Below are 13,149 nucleotides of genomic sequence, written 5' to 3' on the forward strand. Positions count from 1 at the left end.
GTTCTTTAAGCTTGATGGATTCCTATTTCGAGAAAATAAGCTCTGCGTGCCTAATTGTTCTATGAGGGAGTTATTAGTGCAAGAATCACATGGTGGGGGATTAATGGGACATTTTGGAGTTGCAAAGACTTTAGCTATTTTGCAGGAACACTTCTATTGGCCTCACATGAAACAAGATGTTGAACGGATTTGTGGTAGATGTGTCACATGTAGGCAAGCTAAATCCAAAGTGCAGTCCAACGATGGCAAAAAGAAAGCTAACTTTGTGAAGCAGATTCATGAGAAAGCAAGACTCAATATTGAGTGAAGAATAGAGCAATATGCCACACAAGCCAACAAGGGACGTTGCAAACTGGTTTTTGAACCCGGAGATGGGTTTGGCTGCATATGAGAAAAGAAAGATTCCCGGCGAAAAGATGTTCCAAATTGCTCCCAAGAGGAGATGGTCCCTTTCAAGTCCTCGAGCGTATCAATGACAATGCTTACAAGCTAGATTTACCTGGTGAGTATGATGTAAGTGCCACTTTTAATGTTACGAATTTGAGTCCTTTTGATGTAGGTGATGATTTGAGGGCAAATCCTTTTCAAGAGGAGGGGAATGATGGAGATCAAGGCACCACTTCAAAGGATCTCGTTCAAGTACCAATTGGGCCAGTTACGAGAGCACAAGCAAAGAAGTTCAATGATGTACTCAACGGACTCATCCAAGAGTTATGGGCTCAAGCAAATTCGTGGAGGCCCACTGAGCATGATCCACATGGGCAACAAAAAATCCTCAACTTGATTCAAGTTCTAGAAGGATCCGGTCAAGGCTAAGAATTGGCATGAAATATTTTGGGTCTATGTAAAAAACGTTATTCTAGGTTTAGGTGATTTATTTCCTTGTTTTTAGGTGCATTTAATGTTTTTTAGGTCAAACTTTATTCCTAATATGGTTAGGTATCAATTAGGAGTTATTTTAGAATATATTTTATAGTCTGTCAAGTTTTAAGGAGCCCTTAAATAGTCATCTAGGTCTGTAAACGTTTTTCAGACATTATTTGATAAAAACTTGTGAGGTTTATTCTCTTTGGTTCTTTGAAGAACTACTCGAACTTATTGGGAATTCCCGTGGCGTTCATCTCGACTTATCAAATGGAGTTTCCACCACCGTTTGTGGCGTCTTCCTTATACTGAGGTTCTTGTTTGTCATAAACAACGAGTTCCATTTGAATTTGTCCATAGAACGATCTTGGGTTCCTTTTCGTTGTTGGATCTCGTTATTCTTGACGGGTTCACATCATTATTCCTCCTCGCTTTGATAGGAATAATTATTCTTATTGAAAAGTAAGGATGAAAGCATTCCTAAAATCTATTGATGAGAGAGTGTGGAACTCCGTTGAATACGGATGGGAGAAGCCCACTACTCTTGTTAGTGAGTGGGAAACTTCTCAAAAAGAAGCAGCTGCGTTTAATAGCAAGGCTATGAATGCTATCTTTAACGCTGTTTCTATGAAGGAATTTAAGAGAATCTCTAATGTTGAGGTTGCTCATACTGCTTGGAATATCCTCTAGACTGTGCATGAAGGCACAAAGGCTGTCAAAATAAATAAATTGTAGTAATTGACTTCTAAATTTGAAAGCATTAGGATGTCTGATGATGAATCTTTTGATGAATTCTATGCTAAATTGAATGATATTGTTAATTCTGCTTTTAATTTGGGTGAAATCTATGATCAACCTAAAATTGTTAGGAAGATACTTAGATCTTTAACTGAAAACTTTAGACCCAAGGTGACTGCCATTACTAAAAACAAGGATGTGGACTCCATCCCTGTTAATGAACTTGTAGGATCTCTTTAATCTTATGACTTGGATCTACCCAAAACTACCAAATCTAAATCAATGGCTCTTAAGTCAGTTGATGATGTTGAAGGTGGTGGATTTGATGATGAGCTCTCTGCTACAGAGATTGCCTACCTTGCCAAGAATTTTAGAAACTTTCTCAAGAATAGTAACAAAAGGGCAAAAGGCACGAACACTACTGAACCTAAAAACTTTAGGAAGCATGATCCCACTAAGGTTAACAATAATAAGAAACCTAGAAAAAAAGTAGGTTAATCTTCTAACAATTCTTTGGGTTCTTAGTGTTTTGGATGTCAAGGGTATGGACACATGAAATCTGAATGTCCTACCTATTTGAAGTCTAAGGGTAAGACTATGGCTGTAACCCTTAGTGATGGTGAAGTTTCTGATAATGGGTCTGATTGTGATGAGGATGGAAACTTCATTGCTTTCACCGCTACTACTGTAGTCGATGAGAGCATATCTGTTGAAGAGAACCCTTCTAATGGGGAACTCTCTGAAGGTGTAGATCTTCAAGAGACCTATAATAAATTTTGCAAAGTTGCTACAAATGATGCTATGAATGTTGAACTTGGCTTGAAGAAAATTGAATCTCTTGAGTTTGATAAGAAGAATTTGCTTGTAAAACTGTTTGATGCTACTGAACTTTTGAACAATGTGAAAACTGAGAATATGCTTTTTCTTGATAAAGTTAAATCTTTAGAACTTGATTTATCGGTTGCTAGATCTGCTAGTTCTAAACTTAATCAAATGTTGAGTGTTCAAAAATCTCCTTCTGACAAATCCGGTTTAGGTTATGTTGAAAGCATCTCTGTGTTTGCTCCCCATTTCACAAATTTTGTCCCTTCATCTTCTTCTGAACCTTCTGTGAGTGAGATAGTGAGTGAAACTGTCAAACCCCCTGTGAGTGAGGTTGTCAAACCCATAGAAGTTTCATCATCTAAGAAGATTAGGGTTGATCTAAAAGAGTCTAAATCTAAGAAGCCTACCCTATTTAAGGACAAGACACATGATAAGCCTGCATGGGTTTGTTACTTTTGTGGAAAGTCTGGACACATATGTCCTAACTGTTACAAGCTGCAAGCTGCAAAGAGAGTAAACAAACCAAAAGTACATGTGCCTCAAGCACAGGATCCTATGGTACTTATTGGTGAATTGGTAAAGGTTTTAAACCTTTATTCCAATCCTGAAGTTGGTAATCATTCCCATGTGAATAAGAACTCCAATGCTCATGGTGCATCTAAAAGGTTTTGGATGCAAAAGACTCGAACTAATTGAGTCTTTCTGACATGGTCCTTGTGCTTCATTGCTCTACCTTTTGTGACCATTGTTTTTTTTCTTTTTTTTTTTTTTTTTTTTTTTTTTCTAGGATTTGCATTGCATAACATTCATGCATTTCATTCTAAGTTTTTTTTTATAAAAAAAAAAAAAAAAAAAAAAAAAAAAAAAAAAACAAAAAAAAAAAGGAAGCAAATTGTGTTTTGTACTATTCTTCTTGGTTTTTGAAGAACAAGGTTGGTCAATTTATTTTCACATAACATGTTGTTTGTACCTTATTTAGCTTTGATGAGCTTACTTATTGCACTTTACTAGTTGAAGTTTTGTAGTGCATGTTGTGTGGGAAAGATGTTTATGATTTTTGATTACTCTGTCTTAATCTTGAAGTCACATGTTTTTGACTGTCAGACTTGAACTTTTAGAAAAATGCATAAATAACCATCTCACCACTGTTCACTAGCCAATCATGAACACCTTAGTGCATATCATAAGATTTTGTACTCGAGAAAATGTAGCACATGCACGAAAAGAATATAAGGTGAAGCCTCGGTTTAAATTGCTTAATATTTAAAATTGGTGTGTACTATTAGGCTTGATGCCAAAATCACATGACTTAAAATTGGTGTGTACATTATGAGACATAAATTCAAGAAATTTACATGATTGCAAGTTTATGATCTAGGAGATGTGGGAGTTATATGATGTAACTCTTTAGGTGATAATCTCTTTTAAATTCTTTGTGATTAATTTTGTAGACTTTGTGATTGATTGTTATTTACATATCACCTCACATGTATCTCAAGTTTTTGCTAGTTGCACACACTACACGAGTTACTCTTTGCTAAACTTTGTACATGTTATTGTGTGTGTTTATGGTCTGACCAACCAAGTTTTGCAAATACTTTGAATTTTGTGTAAAATTAATTTGTTACTTGAAAATTTATGGAGAATGCAAGAAATTTTATTTTTGGGAAATTTGGGCTTAAAATTCTTGTTTTTGAAAATCACATCATCACATACTCATGCATTTTGTTCTTAAATTTCAATGCTTTGAGTTGATTCTGATTTTTTTCAAAAAACTGTCTCAAATTTAGTGAGCCTCTGTCCATTTCGATCGATCCATTCTATTTTTTGATCAATCGAAATTGTTTAAATATGTTTGAGAGAGCCTCTGACTTTTTCGATCGATCGAAACTGATTTTCGATCGATCAAACTTTTTTAAAATTGTTTTGTTAAAATCTTTGTCTGTTTCGATCGATCGAGATTGTTTTTCGATCAATCGAAACTTGTGAATCATGTTTTTTTTTTTTTAAAGTCAGATTGGATTTTTTCAAAGTCACTTTTTCAAACCTTTTCAAACTTTCCTCTCTCTCTCCGATTTGGCAAGGCTCCACTAAGGATTTTTTGTCGTTTTCCTTCGAAATTTTTGCAAGGTTTTCCTCTCTCTAAGCCGGTAAGTCTTTTATGCCCTTCCTTTTGCATTTTATTTCATGTTTTCATGCATTTTTCATGCATTGCATTGGGTATTTTCGGCACTTTTTAAATTGGGGTTTTTTGATGTTTCAAGCCATGTTTTCTGAAATTGATCATTGGGTTTTGTCTCTATATTATGATATTCATGATATATGTTGGTTAATTTGATCAATTTGGGGTTTTGTGAAAAATTGAAAATTCTAGGGTTTGAAATTGATCCGAATTGGGGATTTTGTTCAAATTGGGTTAAATTGATGAAATTGGCTTGCTCAATTGATGTAATTGGTCATTATTTTCTGGAATCTATCTTGTAAGATGATCAATTAGTCAATATCTTTCAAATTGATCTAGTGGTTTTTCCAAATTTTGGGGTTTTTGTGTTAATACCTCTATGTTCAAGCCAATTTTGTGAATTTGAACTTATTTGGACTTAATTGCACTGCATTAGAACATGTATCATGCCATTTAAATTGTTCATGCATCATATAGATTTTGTTCTATATTTTTTATGTGCTAACTTGCAATCTGCCCTTGGTATTTTTTTTGTTTTGTTTTTTTGTTCCTTTGCTTTGTGTTTTGGTCCTTATCCTAACACCATGCCTAGGAAAACTAGAGCCCATAGGACCCCTTCCACTTCCCTCTAGGAGTGAGGTGTTTAGGAATTATAAGAGCAGAAAGGCCTTTGATACTTTGAACAGTAAGCGTAAGATTTGGGCTGAGCGTGTTGTGGTTTTAGATGAGATTGATCCGGCCATTAGGGCTAACTTTGAGTCTAGAGGTTGGTTGCCTCTCTTAGAGATAGATCTTCCACCCCCGACTACACTGATTAGAGAGTTCTTCTTAAACCTCTCTTGCCACGTCTATGATTTCAACACCCTTGTTAGGAGTTGGATACGAGGTATTGAGTTCATCATTACCCCTCGGGTAGTGGTTGTGGCTCTTGGGGTTCCGATTGTTCGAGAGCCTGACTATCCCTATGATGAGTCGCCTTCCTTAGATGTTGTCATGTCATACATCACTGGGTCATCTATTCAGTGGGGTTCTGATCCTTGGATCACATCCGCTGAGCTTACCGAGACTGCCTATCTTTTCTTTAGGATAACGTGTCATTCGTTGTGGCCTATTTCTCATTTCCACACCATCCCTCTAGAGCGATGTGTGTTTTTGTATGCTTTTGTTTCTGATGCGTCGATCAGTTTCCCTCATCTGTTCCTTCGTTCTTTGAATGAGATTCATAGAAATTCTGTCGTAGGGCATGCGCTTATTCATCCTATTTTCATTCATAGAATTTTGCTCTTTTTAGGTCTAGATGGTTTCCCGTCTGGTGAGCCTGTTCATGTCGTTGCTCCCATAGTTGCCACCTTTCTTAGACAGAGGGCTGCTCACATGCGAGCTGTTCCTTCGCGTCCTAGGGGTGCATCATCTAGTGCTGTTCCCCCTTCTCCCTCTTCTACAGGTGCTGATGATGTTGAGATGTCTGGTGCTGCTGCTGCTGGTACTAATGTTCCTCCACCGACTACTTCAGATGATTCAGACATTCGACGTACGTTGAATCATGTCTTGACCGTTCAGGCAGCTCATGGACAGATTTTGGTGGACGTGCTCGATGAGATTCGTGCCTTGCGTGTGGAGTTGGCACAGTTTAGACCACCTCCCTTTTGATGATGGAGTTTGTTTGCCCTTTGGCATTTCGTCACAAAAAGGGGGAGTACTTTGTAGAGTTTTTGTTTTCAGGGGGAGAGTATTTCTTTGGTTGGAGCTTGTGGAGTTTAGATTGTATCTAGATGCTTCACATTGTATTTTACTTTTTTAACTCTTGCCATATTTTTGATGGGACATTCATGTTAGGGGGAGTGTTTTTTTTTTGTTGCTACCTTATATGTTTCTTGTTTTAAACTATTTATTGATTTATATTTATGAGGTATTCATTGATATATGTCTTTATTGTGTGTTGTTTGAAATCAAGAATTTAATTTGTTTACTTGTATTGTTTCCACACATGCGGTTATGCATTTTGTTTAGTGTTTCAGGAAATATACAGGTTGATTCAATTGAGCTGCTGTCTACACTTGCAATTGATGGATAGTAGTTAGGATTGAATTTGTTTTATGAGCATTATTTTTGTAAAGGGCTTTTATTTTGTAAACTTTGAGCTTCTAGTTGTGTTTTGTCACGGATTGCCAAAGGAGGAGTTTGTTAGGTTCTAAAGACTTAGGTATTTATGTATTTAGAACTCTAATATGTATTGTTGGCAAACCATGATCAAAACAATGTGTTTAGAAGTGTTTTAGTCTTGCTCAAAGTTGTACATTTATGTAAAGTTGGAATCAAACTAATGCAGGAAAGCATTATGCATTTCGGCCTGGCTCGATCGATCGAAGCTTAGGCTCGATCGATCAAAGCTCGGGCAGAATGTTTTTTCTGCAGATTTTTCAACTCAGCCCTAGTTGTTTTAAAACGTTTTAGGGTTTTCTAATTTGTCCTTAGTATAAAAGGTAAACCTTAGCCACGTTTTAGTGTTGCTCATATTGCAGTTTGTGTAAATCTCTTGTGAGATCTAGAGGAGCTTTCCTTTACAAAAATTTAGGGTTTTCAAGGAGAAGAATTATCTACACCTTGATGATCAACTCGGTTGCTGCCATTGAAGCTTAAAGAAAACACAAGCGGGTGTGCTTGTATCTGATGGTGAATCCAAGAAAGAAAGAGTCCGTGGATTCGGAGCTTGCACGTGGTCGTGTCAGTAAGTTCTACTGGTTGGTAGCAATAAGAAGTCGAGCGTGGGAGCTTGTAAGTCTTATTGTATGAATTTCGATTATTTCTAGTGGATTTTCTTTTTACCTTAAGGATAGTTAGGTTAAATCCTCTCCAGGTTTTTACCGGTTTGGTTTCCTAGGTGATCATATATATCTTGTGTTATTTATCTTTCCACTGCTTTGCATGATATGATCTTTGTTATTGTGATAACCTAGATTTGTTAAATTGGACTAAGTAACAACTTGGCTAATTACCTAGGTTAAATCAATTGTTTTAAGGGGTCTAAAAACTATCATATACTATACATTATATTAACAAGTGTCCATAAACTACTTGTTAACAGACTATTTTAGCAAAAAAATTAATACAACTTTCTTAGAAAATATAAAAAATTATCTAAAAAATTAGTTACTTTTTTTTTTCTTTTTTCATAAAGTTTTTTAAAATTAATTCCTAAACCAATGCCTTGGACATCGGCTAACTTTTCTCTATATTTTGCTAGAAGAAATCTCTTAAATTATTCTCTTAATAGTCAATAATTGAAAAACATACGTAGAATATCCAAGTGTCACAAATAGCATGCAAGTTAGTGTGTGTATATATATATATATATAGAGAGAGAGAGAGAGAGAGAGAGAGAGAGAGAGAGAGAGAGAGAGAGGGGAACAGATAAGTTAGTACATAAGAGAGAAGAGAGCGACATGTCTTGACTTTCTTGTTGTGGCCACTGTGGGTGGCGACTCCTTCAAGTACAAAGTCGTAGAGGTGGCTTTGGACCGCTTGAGCTAGACGTGTATGTAATTATGTATGTGCTTTTGTCCAAAACCAATTAAAAATGCTCCTATTAATTGATTTGAAATTAAAACACTATTGTATTAACCTGAATGGAAACTCCACCTACACTAAACTACAGCCTACAGGGTCTTCATGTAGATCTTGAGCTTGTTAAATGGAAATTGCAAGTTCATACATTTTATTTTCAAAAGATTGGGTATGAGTCATAAGCGGGGCGTGGGGGGGTGGGGAATGCCCCTCAGATGCCCCAAAAATTCTCAAGTAATATTAATGTATGTAGTACAAGATCTTATTTGCATACACAAGGACAATCAGCTTTTTTACATACATATTGTACTTGTTTAGTGTATTAGTTCACAGGAAAACCATTTCACATTCGAGGCTACTGCAACTCTTTTAAAAAAAATAATGACTCCCACCTTATAATAATATTATAATAAAATAAAACCACTTGTACAACCTACTTCATCAGCTTTTTTACATACATATTGTACTTGTTTAGTGTATTAGTTCACAGGAAAACCATTTCACATTCGGGGCTACTGCAACTCTTTTTAAAAATATAATGAGTCCCACCTATAATAATATTATAATAAAATAAAACCACTTGTACAACCTACTTCTCCACTACTATTTTGCTGAATAGAATTATGAAAAAAAAAAAACCTACTTTCACTCACTACTCATTATAGCACCTCAAAAAAGTTGATGACCACAAAAATTTTCACAACTTTTTGTTACAATTATTGCATGGCAGAGTATGATTGTTGAAAAAAAAATATTGTGGGTTTATGTATTAGTATTTGTTAATCACTCATAATCTGTCATGTCAAAACTTTGGTAAAAAAGTTGTGAAATAATTTATGATCTAGAACTACTCATAGCACCTATGTTACGTATAACAAATAAGTCGCCACTTAGTCATAAGTGTAAGAACTAAATGATGACTTCATGAAGGTTTTCCTACCAGAACTAGGTTTGAAGTTAGGATACATAATGGGAGAGGTTAGGCACCCCAAACCTATCCAGCTGTAGTTAGTTTTCATATATCGTTACTTAACTAGATCAGGTGAGAACCATATCTAAGTGTCTCAAGTGGATGTGAATTCATATCTATAGTCTGAGGAGTAGTCTACGTGTCATGTGAATCAAACAAGAGAAAACATGAAGAGCATGTGATCAAACAAGTATGTGGGAAGACAAGCATATCATCATGGCATCAAACTAAATCACAACTTCGAAACATGAAGAACATTACGTCATCAACTTCGAGGTGTGTGTATGTTTCTACACAATTATGCACGTGCATGTGGATGGATACCAATCAGGAGTGAAGATTTTATTGCAGATGTATGATTAAGTCTTATGAATAAGAAACATTAATCGAAGTTGAGACTTCATTAACTTTTTAAGTGTTTTTCCTTTATTAGACTTAGATGATCTTAATTCATCATTAATTGTCTTGCATGCTTTAGGAGTTGGTTAGATTCAATTAATTAAGCTTGGATTATCTTAACTTTCATGTTACCATTTAAGTTCAAATTAATTAGATTTTAATTGAGTTGTTAAACATTGAAATTAGTTTTTTTTTTTTTTTTTTTTTTTGGAGATTGGACTTTGAAAGGAGTTGAAACCTAAATTAGCCATATGATTAAGTTGTAAATTTACTAACCAAACCAATCAATAAATATGACAATTGACAAGTTCTACAAGCTACGATGCTTAATCTTTCATTAATATTATAACTTTTATATATTAAATAAATAACATTTGAGTGGATGCATGTGAAGGAATTTTTGGAAGTTACGTGGAGAGTTTATGAATGTGGGGAGCTTGTGAAGTAAATACATGACGGAGTTTTCTGATGTTATGTAATAAATATAATGAAGGTTATGAGAGTGCATGGAGGCTATATAAAGCCATGCATTCGTAAAATTTTATGCAACACTGAACTATATCTCTAAGACGACCTTGAAATTGTCTAGGGGCGCCGCAATGAAATTAGTCATTGAAAGAAGTCAAATAAAAGATGTGAAGAGCTCTCTTCCTCTTCGTTCTCTCTCACTTTGTGTGTTTTGTGAACGTGAATCTCTTTCATTGAGTAATGTGTGTGTAAAGGACTACCAACTTCTAACAAAAATTAGAATTAGAAGTGACTAACTAATCTAAGAATCAAGCATATCAGCCAATTAAGCGCCTAAGCGGCTATATATGGTCATATGGTCTAATGGTACTTTCACCCTCATCTGTAGTACTGATGAGACCTGATTAAGTTATTAAGCAGCATTTATTGTAACTGACTATTAACTGTTGCCAATAAAACATGATATTGTTTTTATAGGAAAAGACGAAATCTCACCGGCAATTATTATCGCCATTGTTGTTACATTTGCTGCCTCTGTGTTGCTAGTCATTCCGGCCTACTGTCTCCTGCGGAGGAGAGCAAAAAAGAAGTCCAATGCTATAAATGATGAGAGTCCCAAGCAATCTGATTATGGTCTCCTTAATTATCATGGTATGCAAGTGATTTTGTGTTAAGCCGCACGTGAAGAACTACATAAATTAGAAATAGTAAATTCCTCTCTTTTTGTAGGTTAAACTTCTAGGATGGTTGGTAATTTGTCAGAAAATGAAAAAGAATATATTGATTATCTAAAACTCTCACCTAATCATATCTGCAAACATTGCTCTTTGTAATGTAATCTCTTACAATTATTTATTTTTGTATGTCTAGCTGCAAGTGAAATAACAACTGTAGAATCCCTGCAATTTGATATTGGGACAATTGAAGCTGCCACAAACAAATTCTCAGATGACAACAAGATCGGTGAAGGTAGATTTGGAAAAGTTTACAAGGTATATATAATTGAAATTCATTTCTTGTGTTTTTATAGTACTCGAAATAAGCATACACACAGAATTTTAAAAGCTTTTGAGGTTGGGATTCAAATCCCTTAGTGATTAACAATGCAAAAATGATGAATTTAAAAAATTAACCACACAATATTGAGAAATTAAAAAATAAAAAATAAAATACTGAAGAATAACCTTTTGAATGGAAAAACCACTACTGTCAACTTACAAAACCTTTGCCTTGTCTAGACCTATACAACCTTTACAAACTCCTAGTTTTCCTTCCAACTATGATAGGCCCACACCGACTTACTTGGTCCTTAATTTGTCTATTTGGAGGTTATTTCATTCAGGGTGTGCTGCTTGAAGGGAAGAAAGTAGCAGTTAAAAGGTTCTCAATGAAGTCATTACAAGGCTTAGAGGAATTCAAAAACGAGGTCATACTTATTGCAAAACTTCAGCATAGAAATCTTGTGAGGTTATTGGGATGGGGCATAGAGGGAGAGGAAAAGTTGCTTGTGTATGAGTTCATGCCCAGCAAAAGTCATGATAGTTTTATTTTTGGTTTGATTCTTCCTACCTTTTGTTTCATAAGCTTGATAATATTTTGGATTGCTTGTAGATCGATTTATACAGTTCACATTAACACGCGATGTCATAACTTAACATTAATATTGAATCAGATTCAGAAAGGTTACTTGATTGGAAGACTAGCTATACGGTTATTAGTGGGATTGCCAGAGGACTTCAATATCTTCTTGAGGACTCCCGTCTTAAAATCATTCACAGGGACTTGAAGCCTAGCAATGTGTTGTTGGACCATGATATGGTTGCCAAAATATCAGATTTTGGAATGGCGAGGATCTTTAACGAAAACCAGAATATAGCTAATGCCAAAAGAGTTGTAGGAACATAGTAAGCCACTTCTTCCTATATCATTCTCTTCTTTTTGGTTTTAGTAATAATAATAATAATAATAATAATAATGTTTGTATACAAAAAGCGGGTACATGGCTCCAAAATATGCAATGGAAGGAGTATTCTCTGTAAAGTCAAATGTCTTCAGCTTTGGTGTAATCTTGCTTGAGATTATTAGTGGGAAAAAGAACAGTGATTTCTACCTTACAGAACATGCCCAGACACTCCTTGCATATGTATGTTAACTTTTGTCTACTTGAATTAGAATTAGACAAAGTGAAAATGAGATAGCATATATGAAATATAACTCCATTCGCAATCTAAATTGATAGGCATGGAGACTCTGGTGTGAAGGAAAAGTGTTGGAGTTTGTGGACAACTCCTTGATGGAATAATGTTGGACATCAAAAATTGTAAAGTGCATACATATTGGGCATTTGTGTGTGTAGGAAAATCCACAAGACAAACCCACCATATCAACTGTGGTAGTTCTGCTGGGAAGTGAATCAATAGTGCTTCCTCAACCAAAGCACCCTACATTCTCTCTGGATAGATTCGTTCAGATTGATGAATTCTCTGTAAATGAGCTTAGCTTTTCTAGTATTGTACCACAATGAACGCATACAACTATATGGTGGGTAAATAGGCGTGTAATTTGTCTACTTCTCTTTCAATGGTTGGAATTCCTCTATGCATGTGCCACATAATATATATCAAATACGTTTGAGTTTTGGTTGATCACATAATATTGTGTCACATAAGCTTTTGAGGTTTCAAAATTTTTACACTTCATTAGTTAAATTAAATTTTTTAATTAAATTTAAATTCTATTCTATATTTAAACTCTCCACTAAAATTCTAATTCTCTTTAAATGTTAGACTATATAATTCTATATATAAACAAAATTATAATTAATGTGTTATGCTAAAATATATAGTTCCATATATAAACACAATCATAATAAATAATTATTAATAACTACTATAATTATTAAAATTTATATTTAGAAAATTTACAAAAGAAAAAAAAAATCACATTTACTTTTCTATCCATTGCACAAATTATAAAATAATATTTGAAAATTTGGGATTCAAGTGATTTTGAATGCAAAATGCTAATACCATATTTTGTAGTAGCCCTTGTTCAAATGTCACATTCCCCTCCCAAATATTATCAATCAAAAAGAAAAAAGAAAACATATAAATTTACTATTCATGAATCTTAAACCGTT

The 13,149-nt window shown here is 34.7% G+C and overlaps 1 protein-coding gene across 1 annotated transcript; it reads left to right on the plus strand.

Moving 5' to 3' along the window:
- Positions 1–387: 387 nt before the first annotated feature.
- Positions 388–11,915, plus strand: LOC115991142 (cysteine-rich receptor-like protein kinase 10). Its single transcript, XM_031114885.1, has 6 exons — positions 388–805; positions 5,952–6,092; positions 10,488–10,661; positions 10,881–11,002; positions 11,353–11,563; positions 11,683–11,915. The coding sequence occupies exons 1-6, from the start codon at positions 388–390 to the stop codon at positions 11,913–11,915; spliced, it is 1,299 nt and encodes a 432-aa protein (XP_030970745.1).
- Positions 11,916–13,149: the final 1,234 nt, after the last annotated feature.

Source organism: Quercus lobata, chromosome 5 (assembly GCF_001633185.2).
Source record: "Quercus lobata isolate SW786 chromosome 5, ValleyOak3.0 Primary Assembly, whole genome shotgun sequence".
Taxonomy (NCBI): Eukaryota; Viridiplantae; Streptophyta; class Magnoliopsida; order Fagales; family Fagaceae; genus Quercus; species Quercus lobata.

Coding starts and splice junctions, on each gene's coding strand:
- LOC115991142 (XM_031114885.1), top strand. CDS start 388: ATGAGAAAAGAAAGATTCCCGGCGAAAAGATGTTCCAAATTGCTCCCA. Junction 806..5,951: donor TCAAGTTCTAGAAGGATCCG/GTCAAGGCTAAG, acceptor TTGCTCCCATAG/TTGCCACCTTTCTTAGACAG. Junction 11,003..11,352: donor GATTTGGAAAAGTTTACAAG/GTATATATAATT, acceptor TATTTCATTCAG/GGTGTGCTGCTTGAAGGGAA.